This window comes from Asterias amurensis, chromosome 17, assembly GCF_032118995.1.
Source record: "Asterias amurensis chromosome 17, ASM3211899v1".
NCBI classification, from domain to species: Eukaryota; Metazoa; Echinodermata; class Asteroidea; order Forcipulatida; family Asteriidae; genus Asterias; species Asterias amurensis.
The window spans coordinates 3,648,678-3,672,190 of NC_092664.1; the positions used below are offsets into that span (position 1 = coordinate 3,648,678).

A 23,513-nucleotide genomic window follows, 5' to 3' on the forward strand; every position below is an offset into this window, starting at 1 on the left:
GATATCACTAGGAGAAACTGAGATGGCTGCACTTGATAAATATATATCCCTTACTGTTCTTCTCTGTAAATTTTGGGGTTTGGAATGCCGAGGCCTCATCTAGCAGTTTGCTCACGGAAGACGGAACTTTCACTTCTTTCAAGAGGCCTTTATGTCAATGGGGTGATTCGTTACTAAAGTCTTTAAAAAAAAAGGACTCGGAAAAATAAATACTTTTTCAATAAAAAAATTAACAAATCATTTTTTTTTTTTTTTACTATTTGCCACTCTCTTGGCAATTCGATGGTGACGCGTCCATTGATTTACACGGCATTTTCAACTGAAGCCAACCAATGATTTGGAGATTAATAAATTTATGTCTCGAGTGGCAGAATCGATTAGCTTATGGCAGTTAATCTTGTAAAAAAAAACATTATTGGTAACTACTCAAAATAGTTGGCATAAAAACTTACTCGGTAACAAGCAATGGAAAACTGTTTAGTATAAAACATTTTGATGAACGGCTCCCTCTGAAGTGATGTATAGTTTTCGAGAAAGAAGTAGTTTTCCACTAAAATATTTAAACTTGATTACGAGACCTCAGAATGAGATTTTGAGGTCCCGAAATCAAGCATCTGAGCTAGCTGAAAGCACACAACTTCGTGCGACAAGGGTGTTTTTTCTTCCATTGTTATGTCGCAACTTCGACGACCAATTGAGTTCAAATTTTCACATGTTTGCATGTAATAATGTTGTGCATAATTTAATGTTAAGACACACCAAGTGAGAAGACTGGTCTTTGACATAATACAAATTAAGTCATAATTATAATATTACCTTATTGTTGTTTTGAAATAAGGTAAACACAGATTGGCTCACGGGAGCCCGCCGCTTAAGGGCCCCGGGAAAGGTTTTCGACATTCATGCTTAGTGTAATACGTTGGGCGTATCTGATGGGGGGATTATTGATGATTAACCCACATGATTTTAACAATAGCAAGACGTCACAGGTGTGGGTTAAGTCGCATAATGCCCTCGGTGAACGCGCCATTCGTAGGTACGAATGGCCCTCGGGCTTCGCCCTCGTGCCATTCTTACCCACGAATGGCGCGCACCTCGGGCATTATCCTATACACCATCAATGGTTAGCCTTGTTGGCCCTATAACACCCTCATACACTGCTCTTTTACACTGGGGATGGGGCTTCAATGAGAATAAATAAGAGCACCATATCCAACAAAGTGTTAATGCCCAGTCACCGTATCGGTCTTAGGAACCTTATCAAAAGAAACATTGGTGGCGAGTTTACTGTTGCGCCCCACACGTGGATCCCGGAAATAATCTCCAACAACACACAGCCATAACTTTACACCATAACTTGCTGTTATGATGGAGTCCACTATGTTTATATTCCACCTCAGTGTAATATGTTTTTATGTCATGACATTAATCTATGACATTAATGTTTCAACGCCTAAGTTTATGTACAGCAAGTTTGTCAACCCAGATGTCGTTGCCGCGTTTGGGACTGTGTACGTTTACCATAAAATGCTAGCGCTTACGTACTGGAATCTGGTAAGTTTTGAGATAGCAAAATCATTGATTGAGGTAGAAATAATATGTACCACTATTTGGGGGTTTGCTTTTCATTGTTTTGTGATTTTAAGCTTCCGAACTTACAAAAAGTATTGATTTCAAAAGTGCTGTATTTTGGTTACAATATTGTTATGTGTTAGCTCGAATTTTGAGAACATGCAGACAATTATGGTTGACTATTTGCACGCTCTCGCGTAGGATATGTTCATTCGTTCTACCTCTATAGTTAGTTCCTGTTTCAAATTTGACTTCGTTTGCTTCCTATGTATAATTTGCAAGTGTCAGGTATGCAATGCAGGAAAACCAGACATCCATAACATCCTCAGCCGGGATCCGTGACCTCGGGTTAGTTATAACCAAACCGAGGCTGGAAGGGCAACTAGTTTGGTTCCAACGAATTTTGGCATCCTTTTGGTTATTTACGACACGGGGAATGACCAATAATGGTGGCAGAATGAATGGGTGCGTTCGATTATAGCTTCCCTGGGTCGACCCCGGTCTGCCCCCGGTACGTTCGAATAGCTCTGACGCCATTCCAGGCCTGGATTAGCTCATGTCAGGGGCTCCCGAGTGAGCACCGCGGGGACTCATGTAGGACCCATCATGGCATGTTCCATTTCAAGTGTGCGTTTGCAACCAAACAACCCTGATCGAATAGAGTGAAACATAGTTTGGGCTTCCACGTGGGTACGTCCCCTAGTGTCAAAGGTCACGGATTATTTCTCAATCAATCACATTCTGTAAGATTAAGATTAGCAAGGTTAGCCAGATAACTGATCAATCTCATCTGATTTCATCGTTCAATTTGTTTTCTTCTTTTCGGTTTAATAATACATAATTGCACATAAGGTGATATATAAAGGTGCTGATGACACGGAAGGCCAACGTCCACTCTGACTTGTATATTATTCAATTAGTTAGTCTCAAAACGCATGCATTTTTAAAGGTGTTCGTTTAACCATGTGAAACAGCGCGAACACCTTGTATTATTGTTACAGTGAAAAAGATATGGGTGAAGTATAAAATAATAACCCATCCGCATGAACAAAGTCCAAAAGCAGGCAGTAGTTTTATCTGGGTCAAAGGTCAACGCAGCTCATAACGTGACCTTATTATGTCATAATAATGTCACTCTCTGTTCAAACTTGTTTCCCGTACAGGACACAGCATAATATCTATAGATATAGGCACTCATTATAAAATACGCACTTGCACTGATTGAGACGGCGAATGTTCGGGTAAATTAATGAGGAAGAATCAGAACCAATATCCTGAAGCTTCATACCATTTGGACCTCAGTGTTCACACAATGAATAAAAGGTCCAGGCAGGGTCTAATAGCCAACGGGGAGGGGGGCCACCAATGGCCCTCTGCACCCTCCATGCTTGCCCGGTTGTTCCACGTAGTCGCTCTCGGCGTGTATATTTTTAGTATGTGGTACGATTGCTATTTCGCATCTGGGGTCTTCATGAAGACCAAATTAATAAACCAAGAAGTTGTTGCCATGTTTAATCACACGCTGCTTTACAAGTGTTTATACTTCACATCTTGGAATGCGGTAAGTTGGGTTGATTTAATTATGTATTGTTTTTTATTTAAAATTTATTTTGTCTTAAATTAAAAAATAAATGTTTGTTGATTTATTTACTTATTTATTTATTTGTATATTATGTTCTTATTGACTTATGTTTTACTTAGCTGTTTTCAGTTCATTGTGCACGTGCCCCACCAATGACCTGGGGAATGGGGTGGGGTCGAATTCCCAGCCCTCTTAGAAAATATAGTTTAACCATAACTGAGCACTGATGCGCTGGTTGGCTCAGCACCCGGGTTCATTTGATTCATTCCTCAATGGTATGTTGGAGAGGTTCAAAGTCAAACCTAGAGCAACCACGATCTATGGTTCAAGTGCGGGCCCATTATAGGACCACCTAACGAATATCATTATTTCAGTAGCATTTGTAATTATATTTTGGTGTCAAATAAATTAGTTTGAAGGTTTGTATAGGCAGTAAATGTTATGTATAGATCAATTAAAATTCTGTGTACAAAGTTCGTAATCTTGGAAGAGTAAAAGATCTGCACAGAGTCATAGGCCTACAAACTCACTGTTTTTATGATGTTCATTAAATTTGTGTTTGTAACAAAAGTGTAATGGCTGTGCACATTTTCTAGTACCTTTTTCTACTTCTTTTTGGGGCGCATTTACTTTAAGTTTCGCATAACCCTACAGCAGGTGCCTATATAATAATGTCTTTAGCTATAATAAGTTTAAATGCAATAGTTTCCGTGTTTTTATTATGTAGGGCGTACTTTGTCCTCGGTCCGTTTGAGAGTTGCAAGCCTTGACGAGAATTGTCTACACTGGGTTCAAAGTAATTTCTGTCCATTGTTCCGGTTATGCATTTTCGGTAGATAATCTTTGATCACTGTGTCAACCTACGCAGGTAGCTTTATCTCTATGAGGTTAATTTTAGAACCACAGCCAGGCTGTCTATAGTCCAACTTTTATAATTTCACGCAGCCAACAGTCCCAAGGTGTTTTTTTGTTTTTGTTTTTTATATTAAGTTTTATCGAATAAGCCTACTTGATAAATGAAAGGGGCGTTTGGTCACGGTGTGTATGCTCTGCATCAACTAAGAATCGATTCTTCACTGTGTACTACATAAGTAAACCTGCAAAGAATCGAAAAGTGTCAATTATATTAACAAGATGGCGGGCACCGGTCTACCCCTCGTTCTGGGGACTGTTCTCCACTTTACCGGGGTGCTGATGTACACTTACGGTATTTTTTACAACAATGTTTATTGCAACAGGGAAATGAGAGCACACTTGATTAAAACTGGTTCGATAGATGAAAAAGATGTATACGGCATGTACAAATTCCTTACAATGTGGAATATGGTGAGTTACGATTCGAACGAGTGTATTTTTCACCGGGGGCGGGCGGGCGCATCATCACCTGGGCCCAATTTCATAGAGCTGCTTAAGCATAAAATTTTGCTTTTAAAAGCAAAAAATTCATTGCTTAGTAAAATCAGATTACCGGCCAAGACTCCACTCAACTGTTATGCTATGTAAACAACAGCTAAATACTAGTCATAAGCAATGTATATGGCATGACATTTTGGCCAGATGTCTAAAATAACCAAGCTATTTTCAGCTCTATGATTATGAAATTGGACCCTGCAGAGGCCTTGCGATGGAGCAATGAGTGGATACGCATGATAGGGGCTTGTTTTAGGCCTACATTTATATAAGGCAAGGTTTTGTTGTATTTGTAACTAAATAACTAGCTAGGTTTGCACTTTTCTCGTTGTTGTTTATTACTAATGGTGCAAGCCAAGCTACCCGTTGCATGCATGGAGGAAGGAATTTCTTCCTAAAATATCATCAATAATGATCAGTTCAGGTAATTCAACCAAAAATATCATCAATAATGATCAATTCAGGTAATTAAACCAACCAAATTGAAACTGATGCGAGAGGGGGCGCTATTGTTTAGGGCTTGCCTTGTCAACATGGCCACGCAATGGATGTCATTATCAGATTATAAAGATTCAAAGTTGTTTAAAAGCTTCCAGCGGAAAAGTTTCTGTATCCTGCCACCACTTGTTCATTTGTTTAAAATTAAATGGACATGATCTTTTTTGTAAAATTTTGTGAAAAATTAAAGTGGCGGCAGGAAACGGAAAATGCAGAGTTTTTCCGTTGAAAGCTATCTCACTCCGCGGCATGCAGTAAACTTCAGAAGTCCCCTCAATCCAAAGTGAAATTACAATAATTTTCCCTGGCCCTATTTTCCCGCACAGGTAGAAACAATCAGCACGGCAGAACTAAATCTAAAGTCTCCCGAATTCTGAAATCTACTCAGTGGCAGAATACTATTGTTAGCAAGAGAAATTCTCAAAGAACAAATCTACATGTACACATAAGATGAAGTAACTATAAATACTAAAAAGTAAACTTGTGGTTACAACCATGTATAATGTCTCTCTTTTCAAGGAGTGTTGGCTCTGAAAAGAGCCGGTGTGTTCTTGACGGTTCAAACAATGTACTCTGCTCGCCTTCAGGAGAAACATGTGTGTATCTCTACACAGCAAAGTAGATACACATTATGTTTCCATATATAATATTGATACTGAATTAATCACTTGTTTGGTATTTTATTAAACAGGTGTTTCAGCTGACTTACTTCTTTATCTGCTGCGTCAGTGATCTGGTGACCAGCTCTGGAGCCCACAGTCCCATCACAAGAAAAATTGCTTCATTCAGAGATTGGTTTCTAGCAGCAGTTGCCTTTCCTATTGGAACAGTGAGTGATTCAAAAAGGTTTATCGCTATTACAAGTTCATAGGACACACAGTGATGGGATTAAACATGCAGAACTCTGTGTATGTACTTCACATGGGACTTGTCACTGCTATTGTTTTCAGGCAACTTGGAGCCAGGCAACCAACCAACTCCACTGCATTGAACAATCAACATAAACCCTTTGGAACTACAATTGAGACATTTTCCCAAACAGAATATCAGTAAAGCAAAGTCTGTTTGGAGCCAATAATAGCTCATCAGGCCAGTGTTTATTATCTGGTTTTAATGACAGAAAACTAACTGAGAATATTCTATTCCCACTGGCCAGGGTGCTAGTCTACCACAGAATACTTCCCAAGCTTTTGACGGTACCCATTTATACTCCTGGGTGGAGATAAGCAATTAAATAGGACAAAGTGCCTTGCTCAAGGGGGCACAAACAAATCAATTTTTTTTGGGGGGAGGGGGTTGGGAGGGGGTGGGGGGCTGAAGTGCTCTGCCCCACAGTCTGCATCATGATACAACTCTCTGCCCCACAGTCTGCATCATGATACAACTCTGAGTGGCCAAAACGCTGCATGGAAGCTACATCCCACATTGATTGTTGTTTATGTTCAGAGGTTTCAAATTGAGGTACTGTACAAAATGGCCGTGTTTTTATAGAAAATCTTTCAAGAAGTGCACCAGTGGAAGAGGTGGCTGACTATTGAAATGACAAACGAAATGGTCCTGCTGGCCAGTCACTCAAAGAAGATTGGGCAAACCATGCTGTACACAGTTCATCTCAGGTCAACCCTGTAGTTTGTTAAAATTGTTATTAATTTTGAAAATCATTCAAGGGAAAAGTGGTTCTGCAAACAAAATCATCCTTGAATGTCGACACAGTAGCAACTTAAGATATTCATTTTGTGTATTGTTTATGTTTTGTACAAACTTGTTTGGACAGTGTAGATCTCTTTTCCTATAAATCTATGATACATTTATATAATTTTTCTTCCTGTTTTTTTCTCTCCCGCAGTTGGTAGTGGTTGTATTTTGGGCCATCTGGGCAATAGACAGAGAGCTTATCTTCCCAAAGTTTCTGGATCAATTTTTTCCAGCGTGGCTCAATCATGTGATGGTATGTTTATCTGATATTATATCGCAGTTTCTTATTTTTTAATTTGTCAAATGCCATGTTCAGCACCCTATAGAGCATGTCTACATGATTTTGTATACAAATGCTTGCACTGAAATAAAGCAACCTTAGATGAGCAAACCCTTGTACCATTGTGCCGTGCACGTTCATTCAGAGTTGTGTAATGGGTGTTTCTCTTGCGTCTCGGCACAAAAGCTTACCACTATGTCAACATGATTCAAATTAGGCAGCAACTTGAGATTTTACAAATAGTAGAAACCAAATATTCAATTCTAACTGGCAAAATGAATTGCACATCAAATGTTGGTCAAATGTCAGTAAAAACACATGTGGTCTATTTAAGTTGTTTTTGCTAATTTAGTGTTGACAACATCCCTATTACAAATTATGGACATGTGAAAAAGCTTGTGGACTAGTAAAAGCACTAAGTGGTCTTGCTGGCTAGTCACTAGTATGCTGCAATTTAGGAAGGAGTTGAACTATTTTTCCCCTTCCAACCTAGACTGGGCCCCTGTCTTTATCCGCAAGGATAAAGACAGGTACCCTGCCACCAGACCCAGTGATTCCATTGGATAGAAGGATATATCATTGAATAAATGCAGTGACTAAAAACTTCCTTAGCTGGATTGCTTTTATTGGTCTGATGTCACCTTGGACGACCAATTAAAACACATACATGGAAAGCTTATTTGCGGTCGTCTGCATGCTGTGTCCACGTATGTATTCAGTGCATGCACATGTACTTGAATATAATGTTGGTGTAAAATTTTACTGCATATCTCTATGTGAAATAAATGTAGGTCAAAGGTGAATGTACGAGCTGGCTGGAGGGCCGGTCTGGCGTTTTTCATGAGCCTCGAAGTGTTATGTTGGATGTGTAGGCTACTTCCAACTCCTGCTTTGGTCATGTTAATTTGAATCGTACATTGTTGTTTGACAACAGACTAGAAATCAAGATCTTGTGATTGTGAATTGGAATCCATCTTTTCACTGTTTTTCTCTCTCCAGCACACTTTTGTACTACCGATTCTGTTACTGGATATGTACATGATTAGACACCGGTATCCGTCCAAAACAACTGGTATTCTAGGACTAGCCTTCGTGGCACTGTCATATACATGTTGGTAAGTAATACATGTAGGGACTATCCCAACCCTCTTCAAAATCTGTCCTATGAATACTGCCCAATACTGCATTAAAGATACTAGACACTATTGGTAATTGTCCGAAAATTACCAATAGTATCTACTGCCTTTAAAGCTAGTTGGACAAGCAACTGAGAAGGTGACAACTGCGACCAACACTACCTGCACAAGTCTGTAAGAAATAAACCACAATGTTTAAAGACGCAAACAAACGAAGGTTGTAGTTTGGCTCATATTCCACCCCCATATCTGGTTGATTACTGGATGGGGCTATCTTTATGTATACTGTTACTGAGTATCCCAAGCAACTATGATTTGTTTTGTTATTGTGTTTTCTACAACGGACATTTACACGCAGATTCTACTTTATATGTTACAATGTATCTCAACCAGGATTTAGAACCTCTCGCTATGGTCAGTGTGCCTTTGCCAATGCTGCACCTCCCATTTGGAACAAGCTCCGTGCCACACTACGTCAAACAACATCTTTGAATATTCTCAAGAGAGACTTGAAGTCGCATTTGTTTCACTAGTTTTTCTTCTAACATGTTCTGAACATTTTTTTATTTTGTTGGTATGCGCCTTGTTTGGTGTCCGGAGATGTGCGCATTCTAAGTCATTATTATTATTACTCATGCTGGATGCTAACTTTGTTTTTTAACCAACAGGATATTATGGCTTGGGTTTGTAGTTGACATCTGGGTGTACCCATTCCTGAAGGTACTAAATGGTGCAGTATTTGGCTCCTTCATCCTGGTCTCAGCCCTTCTACTTCTTGTACTCTACTTCACCGGGGAGAAACTCTGCAAAATATTCTGGAGTGAGTAGAAGTATTTAATGTATTCATAAATACCTGGGACAGAAAATCCCTTCTGATTGGTTGGGAGGAGATCTTATGGTCGTGTGGTCAGGTGTGATATAAACACAGTGAAGAGTGTTTAAACATATTGATGGCGTGCAAGCTATGCATGCGCTAATTTACACATAATGCACTAAATATTTACTGATAAGGAGTCTAATTTTGGACATCTTGTATGTGGGTTCAATTTCATTCCACTAACGGGCACTCAAGGAATCTATAATTTCGCTCTGACAAGAGTAATCCTGCAAAAATATGCGAGCTACATGTAGCCATATGAGTGAGGACTGTACTTACGTTTAAGTTAGTTTAAATTTCATAACAATAATCATAAAACTGGGTTCAAGATCCCGGTGTTATTTATAAAACTACATAGTGCGTAATCACACTCTTATGGGCACATCAAAGTGCTAAAAAAAATTCAGCAGGATAAGCAGAGCCTTGTTTAGATATTGAGACTCATTTATGTAGTACTTTCTAATGGTTTACAAGATGATGCTGCGTGCGCATTCATAAGCCACTGCCAAAACACAAGGGAAATCCCGTAAAGTGTAACTGTGTTCTTTTATGTGCATTACACAACACACAGAACCCATGATTATACTATCCCATAGGAAGAATAAGGGTTAACGAGTCAAGTGTAGTGGGTTCTTAGTGGGTTCTTTTACTTGCATTACACAACACATAGGTCCAATGGCTTCACATCCAACTTCATGAAGCAACATTGATCAAAAGGACACAGGTGTCAAGTGAGGAGTCAAACCCTTACTCTGCTTAAAGTCACCTGGAAATAGAATTTTTTTTCTTTCAAACATAAGAGTATATGCTTACGAACAATAAAACAATTTCTTTAGTAATTGTTTGTCACGATTTATATGTTTAAAAAATATATAAAGTTGTTTGGGGGGCTGACTCCACCTACCCCGTTTGTGACGTCAATCGAGGCAGACTTTGCCTGCAATGCGTATAGTAAACACACGTGCAAAGTACATGTACGTCCAAGTCGTGAGTTGGTACATTTCAAAAAGTGTTTTTCTGCATTCAGCAGCAATACACCTGGTCGGCATTGCCGGAAAAAAACAAAAACATTTTTTTTTTTTAAACGTACAAACTCACGACTTGGTCCGTACATGTACTTTGCAATTGTGTTTACTCTACGCATTACAGGCAAGTCTGCCTCGATTGACATCACGAACAGCGCCCTCTCGGGTCGGGGTCTACTATTAAATTTGTAAATAACATAACTGATTTTTTAAAACCTCAGTTAACTGTTTATTTACATTCCACTCATCAAAACACATATACTAGTGACAAAAGCTTTATTTTGAAAAAATACCACTTCCAGGTGACTTTAAGATCAGAAACACCAGAGCTTGAGTCTGGTCCATTACATTTGACATAAGTGTAAAGACCGGGATTCGGACCCACACTCTGCTGATCAGAAACACCAGAGCTTGAGTGTCCATTGGGTTTGACATTAGTGTCAAGAGCAGGACTCAAACCCACACTGTACTGATCAGAAACACTAGAGCTTGAATCCAGTTAATTTGGCTTACGATTCAAGACCAGGGTTCAAGCCCACACTCTGCTGATCACAAACACTAAAGCTCGAATCAAGTGCATTTTACGAAAGTCTCAACACAGGATTTCGAACCCACACACCGAACTGATCAGAGACACCAGAGCTTGAGTCCATTTCATTTAACATAAGTTTAAATACATAGATTCGAACCCTCACTCTGCTAATCAGAGACTACAAAGCTTGAGTCCAGTGCACTTGACCGATAGCCCACATAACATAAGATGGCATATAATTCTTGCGGCATTTAACTTCTATGTATTTTTGTATTTGTTTGTTTTTAATGCAGGTGGCTATGCAGACTATGACTTTGAGATGGACAAACTGGACTGAGTGCTCAGATGTCACTTTCAACATTCCATCAAGTTGTAAACCCTTCTCTTTCTTAATAATCAAACAACAAAATTATCGTAAAACTTGCTTCAGAATGAACCCATCATGTTACGCTGGTTACACACATTTGATCCAAACAGGCCTATTATTCCTTACCCTCATCCTAAAAGCCCTAACCCTCACCCTAACCTTAGTGTGTAGAGCACAGGAGGTTATTGGAACATAGGATCTTCATAACATGGGAATGTTTCACTATTGAGCAGTCCCATGGTTTGTAAATCTGAGTTTGTACTAATTGTCTTATCAAGTGTGTTAATTTTTTAAGTAGTAAGAAATTGTACAAGTTTAATCTTTTTAAATTATGCAACTTTTGATTGATAATTTGTTATACTTTTTTACTTTTCTCCCTTGAACCATGCTTAAAGTTGGCACAGATTTGATGTTGGTGCTAAAGTAGTTATTTTTACATTCCAATATTTAAAGAATAACCTAAATGGTAAGCTTTATTTAGCGTGCTTGGGTGTTTTGATTAAAGCATAGGGTGCAGCTCCACCCGTATTAAGCACCATACCGAAAGCGTTTTTTAAGTTTTTGTAATAACTTATGGAACCGAAGCCAGCGTTGTGGTTTAAAAAAGAACCATAACATTATCAAAGTAGGCCCTCTATTGATATCTGATCCCAGACATCGCCTTGTTTGGCTATCATTTTGGACTGATGTCATATCCGAATTTGCAGCTATGGGCACCTGGGGCTAGCACTTTTTCTATGGGTGTTAATAAGGACATACTTTACTTAAACACATAATGATGCAGAAATCCAGCCATTGTCTTAGGTGTAGCTGCCAATTGGGGCACTGCCTAAGTACAATATGGCAGCTACAGCTATGGCATGGCTAGATATCTGCACTCATGCATCAAAGTATAGTCCTTTCTTGGCAACACACTTAGCAGCAGTCATAACTGTAGCCGTAAGACTGCTTCATGCAGCCTAAGACGCCCTAATGCTTTGACCACAGCTGTATCTGTTTGGTTTTATCAGCACCAATCAGTGCGAACTTTGTAATGCTTTGACTGACACTTAAAAAGTCAAAGACGTTACGTTTATTCTCTCTGAACAAAGTCGGCAGCTGATGCTGTTTCAAAACGAACAAGATTCGTCAGGATTCCAACATTAATTCATTTTAATTGTTACTAAATACTACTTATCATTGGCGGATTTTTTCGTGCAATACATGAAAGCTTGTAGCAAGTTTCTCAAATCATTGAAAATATTAAATTCAATTCTTAATTTTAAAATCAAATCGACCAAAAAGTTGACCTAACATCCTTAAAATGTATATCACTGCATCAAATCATGTACAACTAACAGTTTGGGGTTTAACAACAACAAAAAATGACTAGAAGCGGGCTTGAACCTGCAACCCACGTTTTAATGTCACAGGTTCAAGTCCAGCTCAGTCTTCAAACCTAAATTATTTTAAAGTTTACCCAGTCAGTTTCCCTTGAGGTTTATCACTTGATGACAAAATTACTGTCATCTTTGGCCCTGAAGTTGCCTTGATTCATAGGACTATAAAAGTTACATGCATTATAGTACTCGATAGTGAAACAAACACTACTGGTTGTACTAAACAGAAAGGTTTCAACATACAGTTGAAATAAAATAAACTGCATGAGCTTCCGTACAGCAGCAACTGCTTCATCAGATGCTATAATTATATGCAATATGTGTTTAATTGTAAACATAATACTGTGTGTGTAGTTTTGACAATATTGCTTGTGGTTTTCTGTTGCCTAATAAGTCTTACAATCTGTATATATTGTATGAGACTTTGTAATGTAACTAGTTTGGAATTAGTTTTCTCACAGGATTTTGCTTGTTAATAACAAACTAATAATGTGCACAAATTACAGCACACTAAAAGTGTATGGGATGGTGTTGTGTAATTTCACAGTAAAGTCAATAGTAACTCACAAGGTTGTGAAATGTGAATCTGTATGGATTGTGCAAGTCTCGCGTGTATTCATTAGTAGGACCCGTTAAAGTGCGCAAGCTTGTTTCATTCATGCTTAAAGGTCCCAAAAAGTTTGAATAATGCGCAAGGTTTGCACAGTCTATTCAAATGAACACATGAGGTTCGGCTGGGCTGGGGCTGTTTTACTTGAACAGCAATCTAGCTTTAACAGAGACCAGTGTATTATTTTCCTTGAATAAACAATGGCATCCGTTTTGAAATTTTGAGTGATTGCTTGTTATGCTACCTAACTATTATTAATTTGTGCAAAAATATAACCTGTGATAGTCTATATATAGCTCAATATGCATGACATACTCTGATTGTAAAGTTTCCCTGCTTGAATCACCAACATGTTGCAACAGGCACAATTATATTTCCCGTAGCTGCCCCACTATATTGAGGCGACACTGATGACACTTGTTTGGGGCAATGAAGCTGGCAATGAAATTTGCACAAACAAAATTGCAAAACAATAATCGATGGTGCAAACAGTTGATTCCCTTTCTGTTACCATTGTGTTAAAAGGAATAGTTATGTCAGTACTTCCTCCATTCATGTATTTTGTATTTCCTTAATTCTCAAACGTTGGCAAAATGATGATACAAATTGTATTGGTCAATAAGGTCAACGGCGTCCGGAGACTTTAAAATTATTGCAAGTTCTGGTTGCGTAAAAAGGAGGGTCTAATGACTTTTGTAATTACTGTAAAAACTAATGACCATACACACAGGCCTACTTGAACTCTTGAGAGCTGTTGAGACCGTAAAACATTCTAAGAAGTGACACCTTTTTAAGTACACTATCTGAGAAACGTTTGGTAATTAATCTTTTTTTTCAGATTAAAAGCGATATCTTATTCCATTATCGCAGTATTTCCTAGTAAAAAGATTGTCCAAACAATGCATAATATCCATTATCAGGCCTGATACTTCACGGAGGCAGCAGAGGCGGTTGCCTCCGTTGCCCCTTGCAATTGCCTTGGTGCCCTTGAAATGCTCCAGTAGAAATTTACAATTTCCTCATAGGGTGCCCTTTGCCAAAGAGAAAATGCCTTGGTGCCCTTGCCCTTTCAAAAACGAAGCATACAGGCCTGCATTATAGTTGCAGCTTTCGATGGTATAATGCATGTTGAGAATCGTCGCATTTGGAAGTAATGTGGCTATGGGAAAAGTACAAGTTGTCATTCCCAAGAATTTGAATCTGAGAAACGTTTCTGTCAGTAACATTTCTCAGATTGTGTATTCTAATTATACGGATTATTTTTTGCTGCGTGTGGACAACTGCTCCGGGTTTTTAGCGATATCTCAAAATTCATTTTGAAATGGATTTTTCGTAAGGTTACTTTTTGCTGTATATCGAACGGTTCAAAAACCGTTTTAAGTTATACGTTCCCTTTAAACTGAATTGATATATTTTCCCCATCGCTTGATGAAAACATTATTAAAAGTGGAATCGATTTAGTGTTTTAATGATCTGTCAAATTCTCCCGAAATAAAATAATGCGAGGTTTGTGATCGTTTATTTGCCGAAAATGACCGGTCTATAATCAAACGGAGACTGCGGTGCGCAGATGAACAGCTATGAAATAAATTGCTCACATTTCACATGAGAGTTAATGACTAAAATGTATAAAAAGCTCTACAAAATTGCAATGAAAGGAAAATAAAAACTAGATCTCAGTTGACAGTGAAAGTTTCTATGTGATAAAACAGGCACTTTATGATAATGCATTCGTTTTGCTTCAAGTTCCGCTTCCGCTACAGTACACATTCAGTATCGATATATTATGGTGACCATGATCGTGTATGGGTTTTATACATAGTTGTCTTTTTATTTTAATCCACCAACTACCTTGTTATAACCTGCTTTGATCGAACTAAATGCAAGAGGGCATTACATGACTTAGAAGGACAAGTTGGCTCTCCAATGTTGCAATGCCGAATGCTGTTCGTACCCAAACATACTAACTTTCCTAATTCAAATGCTTTGTTTCTGCAATTGCTTTTGAGTTCATGTTTCAACTGAGAAATATTTATAAGGCTATCCTGAACTTGGATGACAAGGAAATCATACAAACATTCAACGAGTTTGATGCACGCCTCACTTGTTCATTGCACAGAACTTCTCTGATGCGAAACTCAACAATACTGTTGACGCACAATGGTGACCCTCAAAAAGTTATTTTTAGTGTGTTTACAAAATCACAACCTTGGCAGTATCACGACAGGTATGTTTTGCAGTTCCCCTGTTTATAAACTCATGTAGTTCATGTGCAGTGTAGCCCTGGTTTGACTTCAGCCCTTGAGCTTGGCAACAAAGCTCTAAATTGTATTGTGCGTACCTTGGATCTGTTTACCGAGCACGCAATAGTAGTTGGGGAGTATTGTGTGATACTTTGGGTGAGCAAGACTCTTCGCAAGTGCTATACGGTAAGTTATATACACCTTTTCCTAAAATTCATTTCCAGCTGTCCTTGGCCTTATTTCATTCCAGCACAGAGTGACCTGTTAGCTACAAGCAGTGAGGTGTAATTCTACCTCAAGTAATATCGGTTTGTTAGGCCCTGCTGCGCGTAGAGCACTGATTCTATAACAAGTAATGCTCTCAGCAACAAAGATCTGAGCTAAAACACAAAGGTTTCATCCAAAACACCATGCCGTGTTTAGCTTCATAATGGGTTTTATTAACAGTAAATGAATTGATAAGCATCAAGTTGCTTTACCAATGCTATTGGCTTATGGTAATACAATAAATTTGTTTACGGTCTGTTTTCTGTACTGTGTTTTCCACCTTCCTTTTTAATGTTGTAGGCATTTTTGTTGAGACCCAAATCAATTTTGCATAATGACTGTGGGTGCTGTCAAAAACAAAATCATACATTGCTAGTCGAGAACCATGACATCAGCATACCCGGGTCTTATCAACAAACATAATTATCTTTCAAGTAGTAATTTGGAGGATCGAGTACATGAAAGGCAATGTTTTCTCAGAATATGGAGCTGCATAATACTCCAAATAACGAGACATTTATCTTTCCAAAGTCGACTTAATATCAATAACTGCATACAAAGTAAAGGTAAACCCATGACTAAATTATCTAGATCATTGGTCCCCCCCCCCCACCCCACCAACCCACCTGTTTAATTTTAGCACTCGTTCTGGCATAGCATAAAATTGAGTGGCAAATTCGTTGTTGTTGTTATTGTTGCTTTTTCATACTGTAATTTCATAGACGTGTTGCTTTTTTTTTTTTTTTTTTTTTTGCTTTTTTCGATTTTTTCAATTTTAGGCCTTTGCATGAATACAAAAATTCAACTGTAAGAACAATTGTCCAGCTTGACCGAGCTGGATTTTGTTGCTCACTCATGATTGCATGGATTCTCGAACACTACGTATCCGCAATATTGTTATTTACAAATGTTCTGTTATTGTAAGACACAATCATTCTGTATAGAAATGTATATATATGGAAACGTTTACAATGCCGGGGAAAACCAGTCTACGGCACTGCGTTGCATTTTAGACTTGGTTCCAAGTATGTGATCGTGGCTTTTTGTCTCCCTACCCGACATTAGCCAACACATCATTGCCTGAAATAGCGCCCTCTAGAGTTTTTATTGGCTGATGCAGATGAATAACCGCGATCTCAGGTTTGAAAACAAGGCTACATGCACGTTCAGTGTACACGTTGCCTGCGAAGTGGAAATTCCCTTCAGCGGGGCGGGCTTACAACACAATAAAAGCTATGGGTTCGCTTTAAACTATATGTATTTCATACCTCATACGAAGGGGAAGTTTTCTGCGGGATTTCCAGCTTTCACTTTGGTCCAAGCTGGCCAGTCAGTGTTAATCTTTGCTTGCGGTGAGGTGTTTTTTGGACCAGACGAGCTCAAATGTTATGTAATTTTTATGAGTCATCTTGACCAGTCTTGGATCGTAGAGGTAACACTATTTTAAAGGTAGATTCATGCATGAATTGTTTCTCATATTCAAACATCTTCTATTGATCAATGGGCGTATTTCGTATACGAATTGTATAGGTTATTTACTACCATTGCCATCTCAATATTTGATAAGTAATTGTTGATCACTAAAACACTTTAATCGGGTTATTATTAAATCTATATTAAAGTGACTATTACAATAATAGGTAATACCCTATTGTGGTTTGCGGTTAATGTTAAATTTAGAATTCCAATCATCTCTTATTTTTAAGCACTAATGAAGTTGCATAACTGTAAAACAATATTTTATTTTTGTCACCCTATTACAGTTGTCTAGTTTGTTAGCCAGCTTACAGTTAAACAGAACTGCAGTTGGGGTAAGGGGGGTGCGTTGAACACGAATTCAATTAGTGTACTGCCAGAAACACTTGGAGCAAAGTAAACCGAAAAATAGGTGTTTGTGTCGTATGAGATGGACATTGTACTCGTTGAAGCATGGTGGCTCTGATAAGAGCCGGTTGATTTTTGTCAGACCTTGACGGTTTAAAGTGTCAGTAAAGAAAACTCTGTGCTTAAAAGTAAAGCTGTATACCAAAATAACACTATTTTTATAACATTAATGTGTGCAAAGCACTGTATAGTTTTACTCAGTTCTACTTTCCCGAGTCCTGCAGGGTAAAACAAACAGGCTGAAGCAGGAATTCGAAACTCGACGACCCTTTTATTTTCAAACTCTTGCGTAAATACATCTACTATATAGTGAATGGGTTATGAGTTCAAATGTCAGTATCTAAACTGCGAGAAAAAAAAATTGAGTTTCGCTCGTTTTTATTAAACCCAAAATCGGAAAGCAACATTTGGACGTTCAGTGGTGGGCGTGCGAACCGTTACCACTAGTAGTAAGTGTATAAACAATTGAAGCGAAATTATTGTACACTTTCCTTTGGATAACCACCGAGACAAGAAAACATATTTGCAGTAGCAGCATGTTTAGCTGTAATATAACGCTGTGCTTTGGGAATGTAATGTGCATACATTTCATATAAATGGTAAATGAATTACGTTAAATAGTTGGATGGTCTTTTAATACTATTATTCTTTCAACCGTAACAGTATTTCAGACAGCAATAGTTCTCAGGAGGACTTGCTCAAGTCTAAACTACTCACGATGTTATTTTTTCTCCTCCAAGCTAGCACACGTAATTCAAATGATGTTTGTTCTTATTTTTACAGTTTGCTTGTCATACTGCCTTCAACAATCAGCCCGTATTGGACTTCTAACGAGTCTATGGAATTATTTGAATCAATCCGATTGGAAGGCTTTTCTCATAAACTATAATTGCCAACATTTCACAAGTTCTGTCATTTTATGGTCAGGATTTTGCAAAGTAAAGCATGCTGCACTTCAGAATTCATTTAATGTTGGTCTGGTGGCTTATCCTTCAAGTCTCGCACCTGGACTCCTCAGGTGCGGCCACAGAGCAAGGATGCAGTCCTACGTGTGGAGCAAATGTTCAATGTGCCAACAGAAATCTTCAGACATTCCCTGATATTCCCCTTGGCCCTGGTTGCCGAAATCAAGTCAGCGAGATTGACGTCAGCAACAACGAGATTAAAACGCTCCCGCAAGACGCATTTGCAGGGCTCACTTCGCTGGAGACAATAGCTCTCTCCAATAACATCATCCAGACCATTCCAATGGGAGTGTTTCGTGATCTGACACGGCCGAATGAACTCCTCCTTCAGTCTAACAATCTGTCGAGCCTTCAGCGTGGCGTGTTCGACGGTCTTGAACGTCTCGACGACCGGTTGTTGCTTCGATGCAACCGCCTGGCGCAGATTACTAAGGGAGTGTTTGACAACTTACACAAACTCCACATTCTGGCCATTGATAAAAACTTGATTGAAACCATAGAGGCAGGCTCGTTTAGTGGCATGGGTGAGCTTGAATACCTCTACCTGGATAAAAACCGTATCGTGAGGCTGGTCAGTGGGGTGTTTTCAGGCTTGGGCGAGCTCAAACGTCTCGACCTGCGGTACAATCGCATTGAGGTCATCGAATCAGGTGCCTTTGAGGGATTGGACGCCCTGAAAGAGCTGAAACTCTCTTCGAACCACATTACAACGGTATCAGGCATAGCGGTACTGCACAACTTAGTGACTTTAGACATCGCAGACAACATGATCAAAACGGTCGACGAACCGTTTCTCGACATGTTGCAAGACGGCGATTTACAGATCTCCATCAAGGAGAACCCACTGGACTGTACCTGTAAGATGGAAACACTCCGGATTTGGTATCGCGAAAATATGAACCCCACAGACGATGCGCGATGTGCAACCCCGGCTGAATACTTGAACATGACGCTGGCCAGTATTGAGGAACCTCTGCCCGCGTGCCCTGTGCCATCAGACGGGCAGAGCATGGACAGCATGGGTAACGCAGAGGATTCCGAGTCAACCTCACCCTTAATTCTACTCAGTATACCATTTGCTGGACTTCTGGTTCTCTCCCTGTGTATCTATTTGCTCATTCGGCGGCATACATCCCATCATCCGACGTCAAGAGAATCACGGAAAAATAACGACCTGGAGCAGCAATCTGAACATCGCGTGGATATAGATCAACGTGATGGGTATCAACCGGACAGCTATTCTACTTTCTTGCCTAGAGACCCAGCAAGCAACAGCGCCAACCAGTTGGTCGAGCCACCGCCTCCTTCCCTGAATGGACATGCTTTCAGGCTGTCCATAGAAGAAACCTCTGAGCCTCAAACACCTGCACCTGAGTACCTCTCTTTTGATGACGTCAATGATCCTCAGTCGGATGAGGACATCAGGCCAGCAAGATTAAGGCAACCACAGACGAGGCCCACCAATCGCCCGCCAGTTCCCCCAAGATTTGTGTAAAGTCCAGAGAGAACGATCTTGTTTCGAAACAATATTTGGATCGAAAAAAAAAATGACAGTTCAAAATCAGAGCCACAAATCGTCTACACGTCAAACTGAAAAGACTACCTCGAACGGTTCTCCCCACTGCCAGTTAATAAACTATAGAGTAGGATTTCAAACTTTGCATTTGTAAAATTATAGAGGTTTGCGGTAACACCAAGTGAACATCTCTTTGGAGTAGTGTTGGTTCTGAAAATAACTGGTGGTTAACAACCCAACGTTTCGATCAGTATGCTCTGATCGTCTTCCGGAGAATTCTGAACTATAGAGTATTCAACAAAACAAAACAGTTGGAGTCATTGACTAACATGGCAGTATCATGGCCTTGTGTTCTACTCTTATACCTGTACACATATTAGTACAGTCTATCAGAAGTGCTTGTTCAGAAATTACCCCCAAAAGGGTCCATCTGAGCCATGCTTAATTCCGGGTCAACATTGTCGTAGTCTAGACAAGTAAATGATTTGAGTCATAGTCTGGGTAATGCTATCTATACTCGTCAACTTGTTGCGTGAAACAGGGATCGTGAATCAAGAGAGAGGCTCCCTCAATGTTTGGCCAATCACAGTGTTGATGCGATCCTAAACACAGTTTGCGGTCTTTCAAATCTCGAGTAAATTTTTTTCTTTTCGAAAGCAATGTAAAAGCAATGAACATGTATATAGTGTAAAAATTGTAAAAAGTGTACTGATTTTGTTTACAAATAAATGATATAAGATTTATTTTGCATATAAAGTGAAAAAAATGACCCAAATAATACCAAGTTTCTAGTGGTTACCGAAGAGTCATGTGGTTGTAATTGACAAGGTAAGTATTACACACCAAGTGTGTAGACTTGAGAACAGAATACATGTACACTTTGTAGGATTTAAGATGTTCTGTAGACCTACACGAACATCTCATTTTCTTGAAAAGAAAGTATACTTTCTTACGAAGTGGTAATCTGTCTCAAAGTAGGTCGCCAGAGCTACAGAAGCAACTCTCCAAATAACTGTAAGAGTTCGTGGCTCTTTAAATGAGTGTGCAAACCTTGAAGGCAACAAAGTAATGTATTTATATTGTAACTTTAATCATGTTGTTTTATTTTTAGTGGTCTTTTTAAGAAAGTATTAATTTTTAAACAGTTTAAGATGGTGAGGTTACCTGTTGCGATGTATACAAAGACAGATAAACAATTAAGTGGCAAATGCAATCCTACTTTGGGATTTATTACAATTGAAAGTTTAGTGGGTGAACCATGTTTTCAATTAATCATAAGTTAACTTTTATTTATGTATAAATGTGGGGTTGAACCACGAATTAAAAACTGTACACAGTCAGTTACATCGTTGTATATTAATGGGTCAGATATTGGTGTCTTTTGGTGATAATAAATTGGGATGTTAAATAGCAAAAATGTACCATGGCAACTAAAAATGTATTATGTAATACCTTTTGCTACTTATGCTTGTATAGTAAGAACCTGCAATAATAAACTTTGTTGATTTTTACAATATTTTTCAAAACCGGTATTGGTCCAAGTACCTTCTACTAAGGTGGTATAGCTCTCTATGATAAATGATGGAGATATTGGTCTCCATCAATTGCACGGGTGTTTTAAACGAGGAAATATAAGCACTCTGAATGTGAAACTCGCGTTAGTTTGGGGAAAAAAGCAACAACTTAAATAAACTCGCACAAAACCTGATTTCCTGTCGTCACTGGTTTCGTTATCGGATTGTCAGATTTCACTAAAACAATGGAGTTGTAATAGTGTATAATTATAGGCCGTTTTATACGAATGTACTAAAGTGAAAATCATGAATTCTCAACAAAATATCTGAAGCCAAAGAGGATCATACATAATACTAATGTGATTGACACATGTTTTAGTATGGAGGTCAAAAGCCAATCGCGTTGTCTACCATGACCAAATATAGGATTACAACCGGGTTTTGGATCATGACTCCTCTTTCTCTGTATAAGCGCATTGAATTCTCCACAATGGAGACAATACATTCTCGTCGGAATTGACCGGTACGGGTATACTGTTGGGCCTTACCAAGTAGTTGTGACCCGTAGTGTCAGAATGCCCCCAGACATGAGTCAAAATGATACATTTAAGAATCCCATTTTGTAACACTTCCCGGGTCAGTCTGACCCGCAAATGGGTCAAGCACCCTGGGGAGGAGATTCAGAGTCAATATTGACCGAGTAAAGTGAGAGGACACATGTCAAGACCCTCACTAACAGTCCAGGGGTCGATTTCACAATCTTAAGGTCTGCATGCTACAGTGCAGGGTTGGGACTCGTCCTAAGATTAGTCTCAAGTTAGGCAGAGTTTTGTGAAATCGAGCGCTGTGTACATGTCCGTCCCGAATCCGTTGGTAACGATACAGATAGTCTTGCCATGCCAGTCAGCGCCTTGGAAAGTGCACGTATAAAGGTGATCACACCAAGGTTATTTTGTTATCTGCTTTTAATTGTACGTAATGAAAAGGTCAATACAAATTATTGTAAACGTATTTTTAAGCTATTTATCATTTTTGGTCAGCCTATTAAAGGAACACGTTGCCTTGGATCGGACGAGTTGGTCTTTAAAAAGCGTTCTGTAACCGTTTGTTATAAAATCGATATGGTTAGAAAGATGTTGTAAAAGTAGAATACAATGATCTACACAAGTATGCCTCGAAATTGCGTGGTTTTCTTTTTACATCGTCGACAAACACGGTCGGCCATTTATGGGAGTCAAAACTTTGACTCCCATAAATGGCCGACCGTGTTAGTTCGCGACGTAAAATGAAAACCGTGCAATTTTGAGGCATATTTTTAAAACATCTTTCTAACCATATGCATTTCATAACAAACGGTTTCTAACGCTTTCATAGACCAACTCGTCCGATCCAAGGCAACGTATTCCTTTAATGAACACGTGATCTTGACATTTACTTCCCGGCAGGATAATTGTAACTTCTGTGCTAGCGCTTTGTAATGACTATCCCGACTGACAATGACAAGGATCCTTAAAAAAAGTACGGATCACGATACCCGTGCTTTACGTCAACCATGATTGAATAGCTTTTATTTAGTAGCGGATATTCCATGCCTTCAGATGTTGACAAAATCGACATATCTTTGATGGTTTAGACAACCTTCACAACACAGGAAGATAGCTTCCAGGTCTGTGTTATTTCCTCGTTTCCCAATAATCATTAAACTTTGCCCCGAATCCGCGTTTTTCACTCCAAACCAGTTAAGTTTGTTTTGCTCTTGGCTTTCGTTAGTTTCGGTTCAAGAAAGTACTTTTTGTACGATTGTTCCTGTAAACAGTTGCAATGTCATTGCGTCTTACCCGTGCGTATTAAGCTGTAAACCAAAAGGACACCAAAACTAGCACTAACAACTGGCGTTTTTAATGAAATAATACTTATAATTCCGAGAGGAAATTAATATCTGAAGAACGAATGTAGAATCCAATTCCAATTGTAAATTTTCGGTTGCATAAAATTATTTAAAAAAAAGACAAGCTAAATCAACTTCTGTATTGGCGGGCTTCGTGATCAGTGGAGCCAGTTTGTGTGAAAACGGCGTGGTTAAGTGAAATCACGTCACACTTAATTATGAACATGTTTTATCAAAATTAAATACTGTATCTCATTGTGGTAATATATATAA

General features: G+C 38.9%; 2 protein-coding genes across 7 annotated transcripts; both read left to right on the top strand.

Moving 5' to 3' along the window:
• The first annotated feature begins 1,311 nt into the window (after positions 1-1,311).
• On the top strand, positions 1,312-13,181 carry LOC139949943 (androgen-induced gene 1 protein-like). 3 transcript variants are annotated; one of them, XM_071948532.1, is made up of 6 exons: positions 1,312-1,554; positions 5,754-5,891; positions 6,909-7,010; positions 8,037-8,152; positions 8,842-8,993; positions 10,901-13,181. In XM_071948532.1, exons 1-6 carry the CDS (start codon positions 1,366-1,368, stop codon positions 10,942-10,944), a joined length of 741 nt encoding a protein of 246 aa, XP_071804633.1. In that variant the 5' UTR covers positions 1,312-1,365; the 3' UTR covers positions 10,945-13,181. The 3 variants fall into 3 exon arrangements, with proteins under 3 accessions (XP_071804633.1, XP_071804631.1, XP_071804632.1); XM_071948530.1 differs by lacking the exon at positions 1,312-1,554 and adding an exon at positions 2,782-3,133; XM_071948531.1 differs by lacking the exon at positions 1,312-1,554 and adding an exon at positions 4,231-4,480.
• A 1,939-nt stretch (positions 13,182-15,120) lies between these two features.
• Positions 15,121-21,921, top strand: LOC139949722 (uncharacterized). Of its 4 annotated transcripts, none has more exons than XM_071948226.1 (2): positions 15,121-15,190; positions 18,141-21,921. In XM_071948226.1, exon 2 carries the CDS (start codon positions 18,303-18,305, stop codon positions 19,815-19,817), a length of 1,515 nt encoding a protein of 504 aa, XP_071804327.1. In that variant the 5' UTR covers positions 15,121-15,190; positions 18,141-18,302; the 3' UTR covers positions 19,818-21,921. The 4 variants fall into 4 exon arrangements, with proteins under 4 accessions (XP_071804327.1, XP_071804324.1, XP_071804325.1 ...); XM_071948223.1 differs by lacking the exon at positions 15,121-15,190 and adding an exon at positions 15,239-15,392; XM_071948224.1 differs by lacking the exon at positions 15,121-15,190 and adding an exon at positions 16,784-16,922.
• The last annotated feature ends 1,592 nt before the right edge of the window (positions 21,922-23,513 follow it).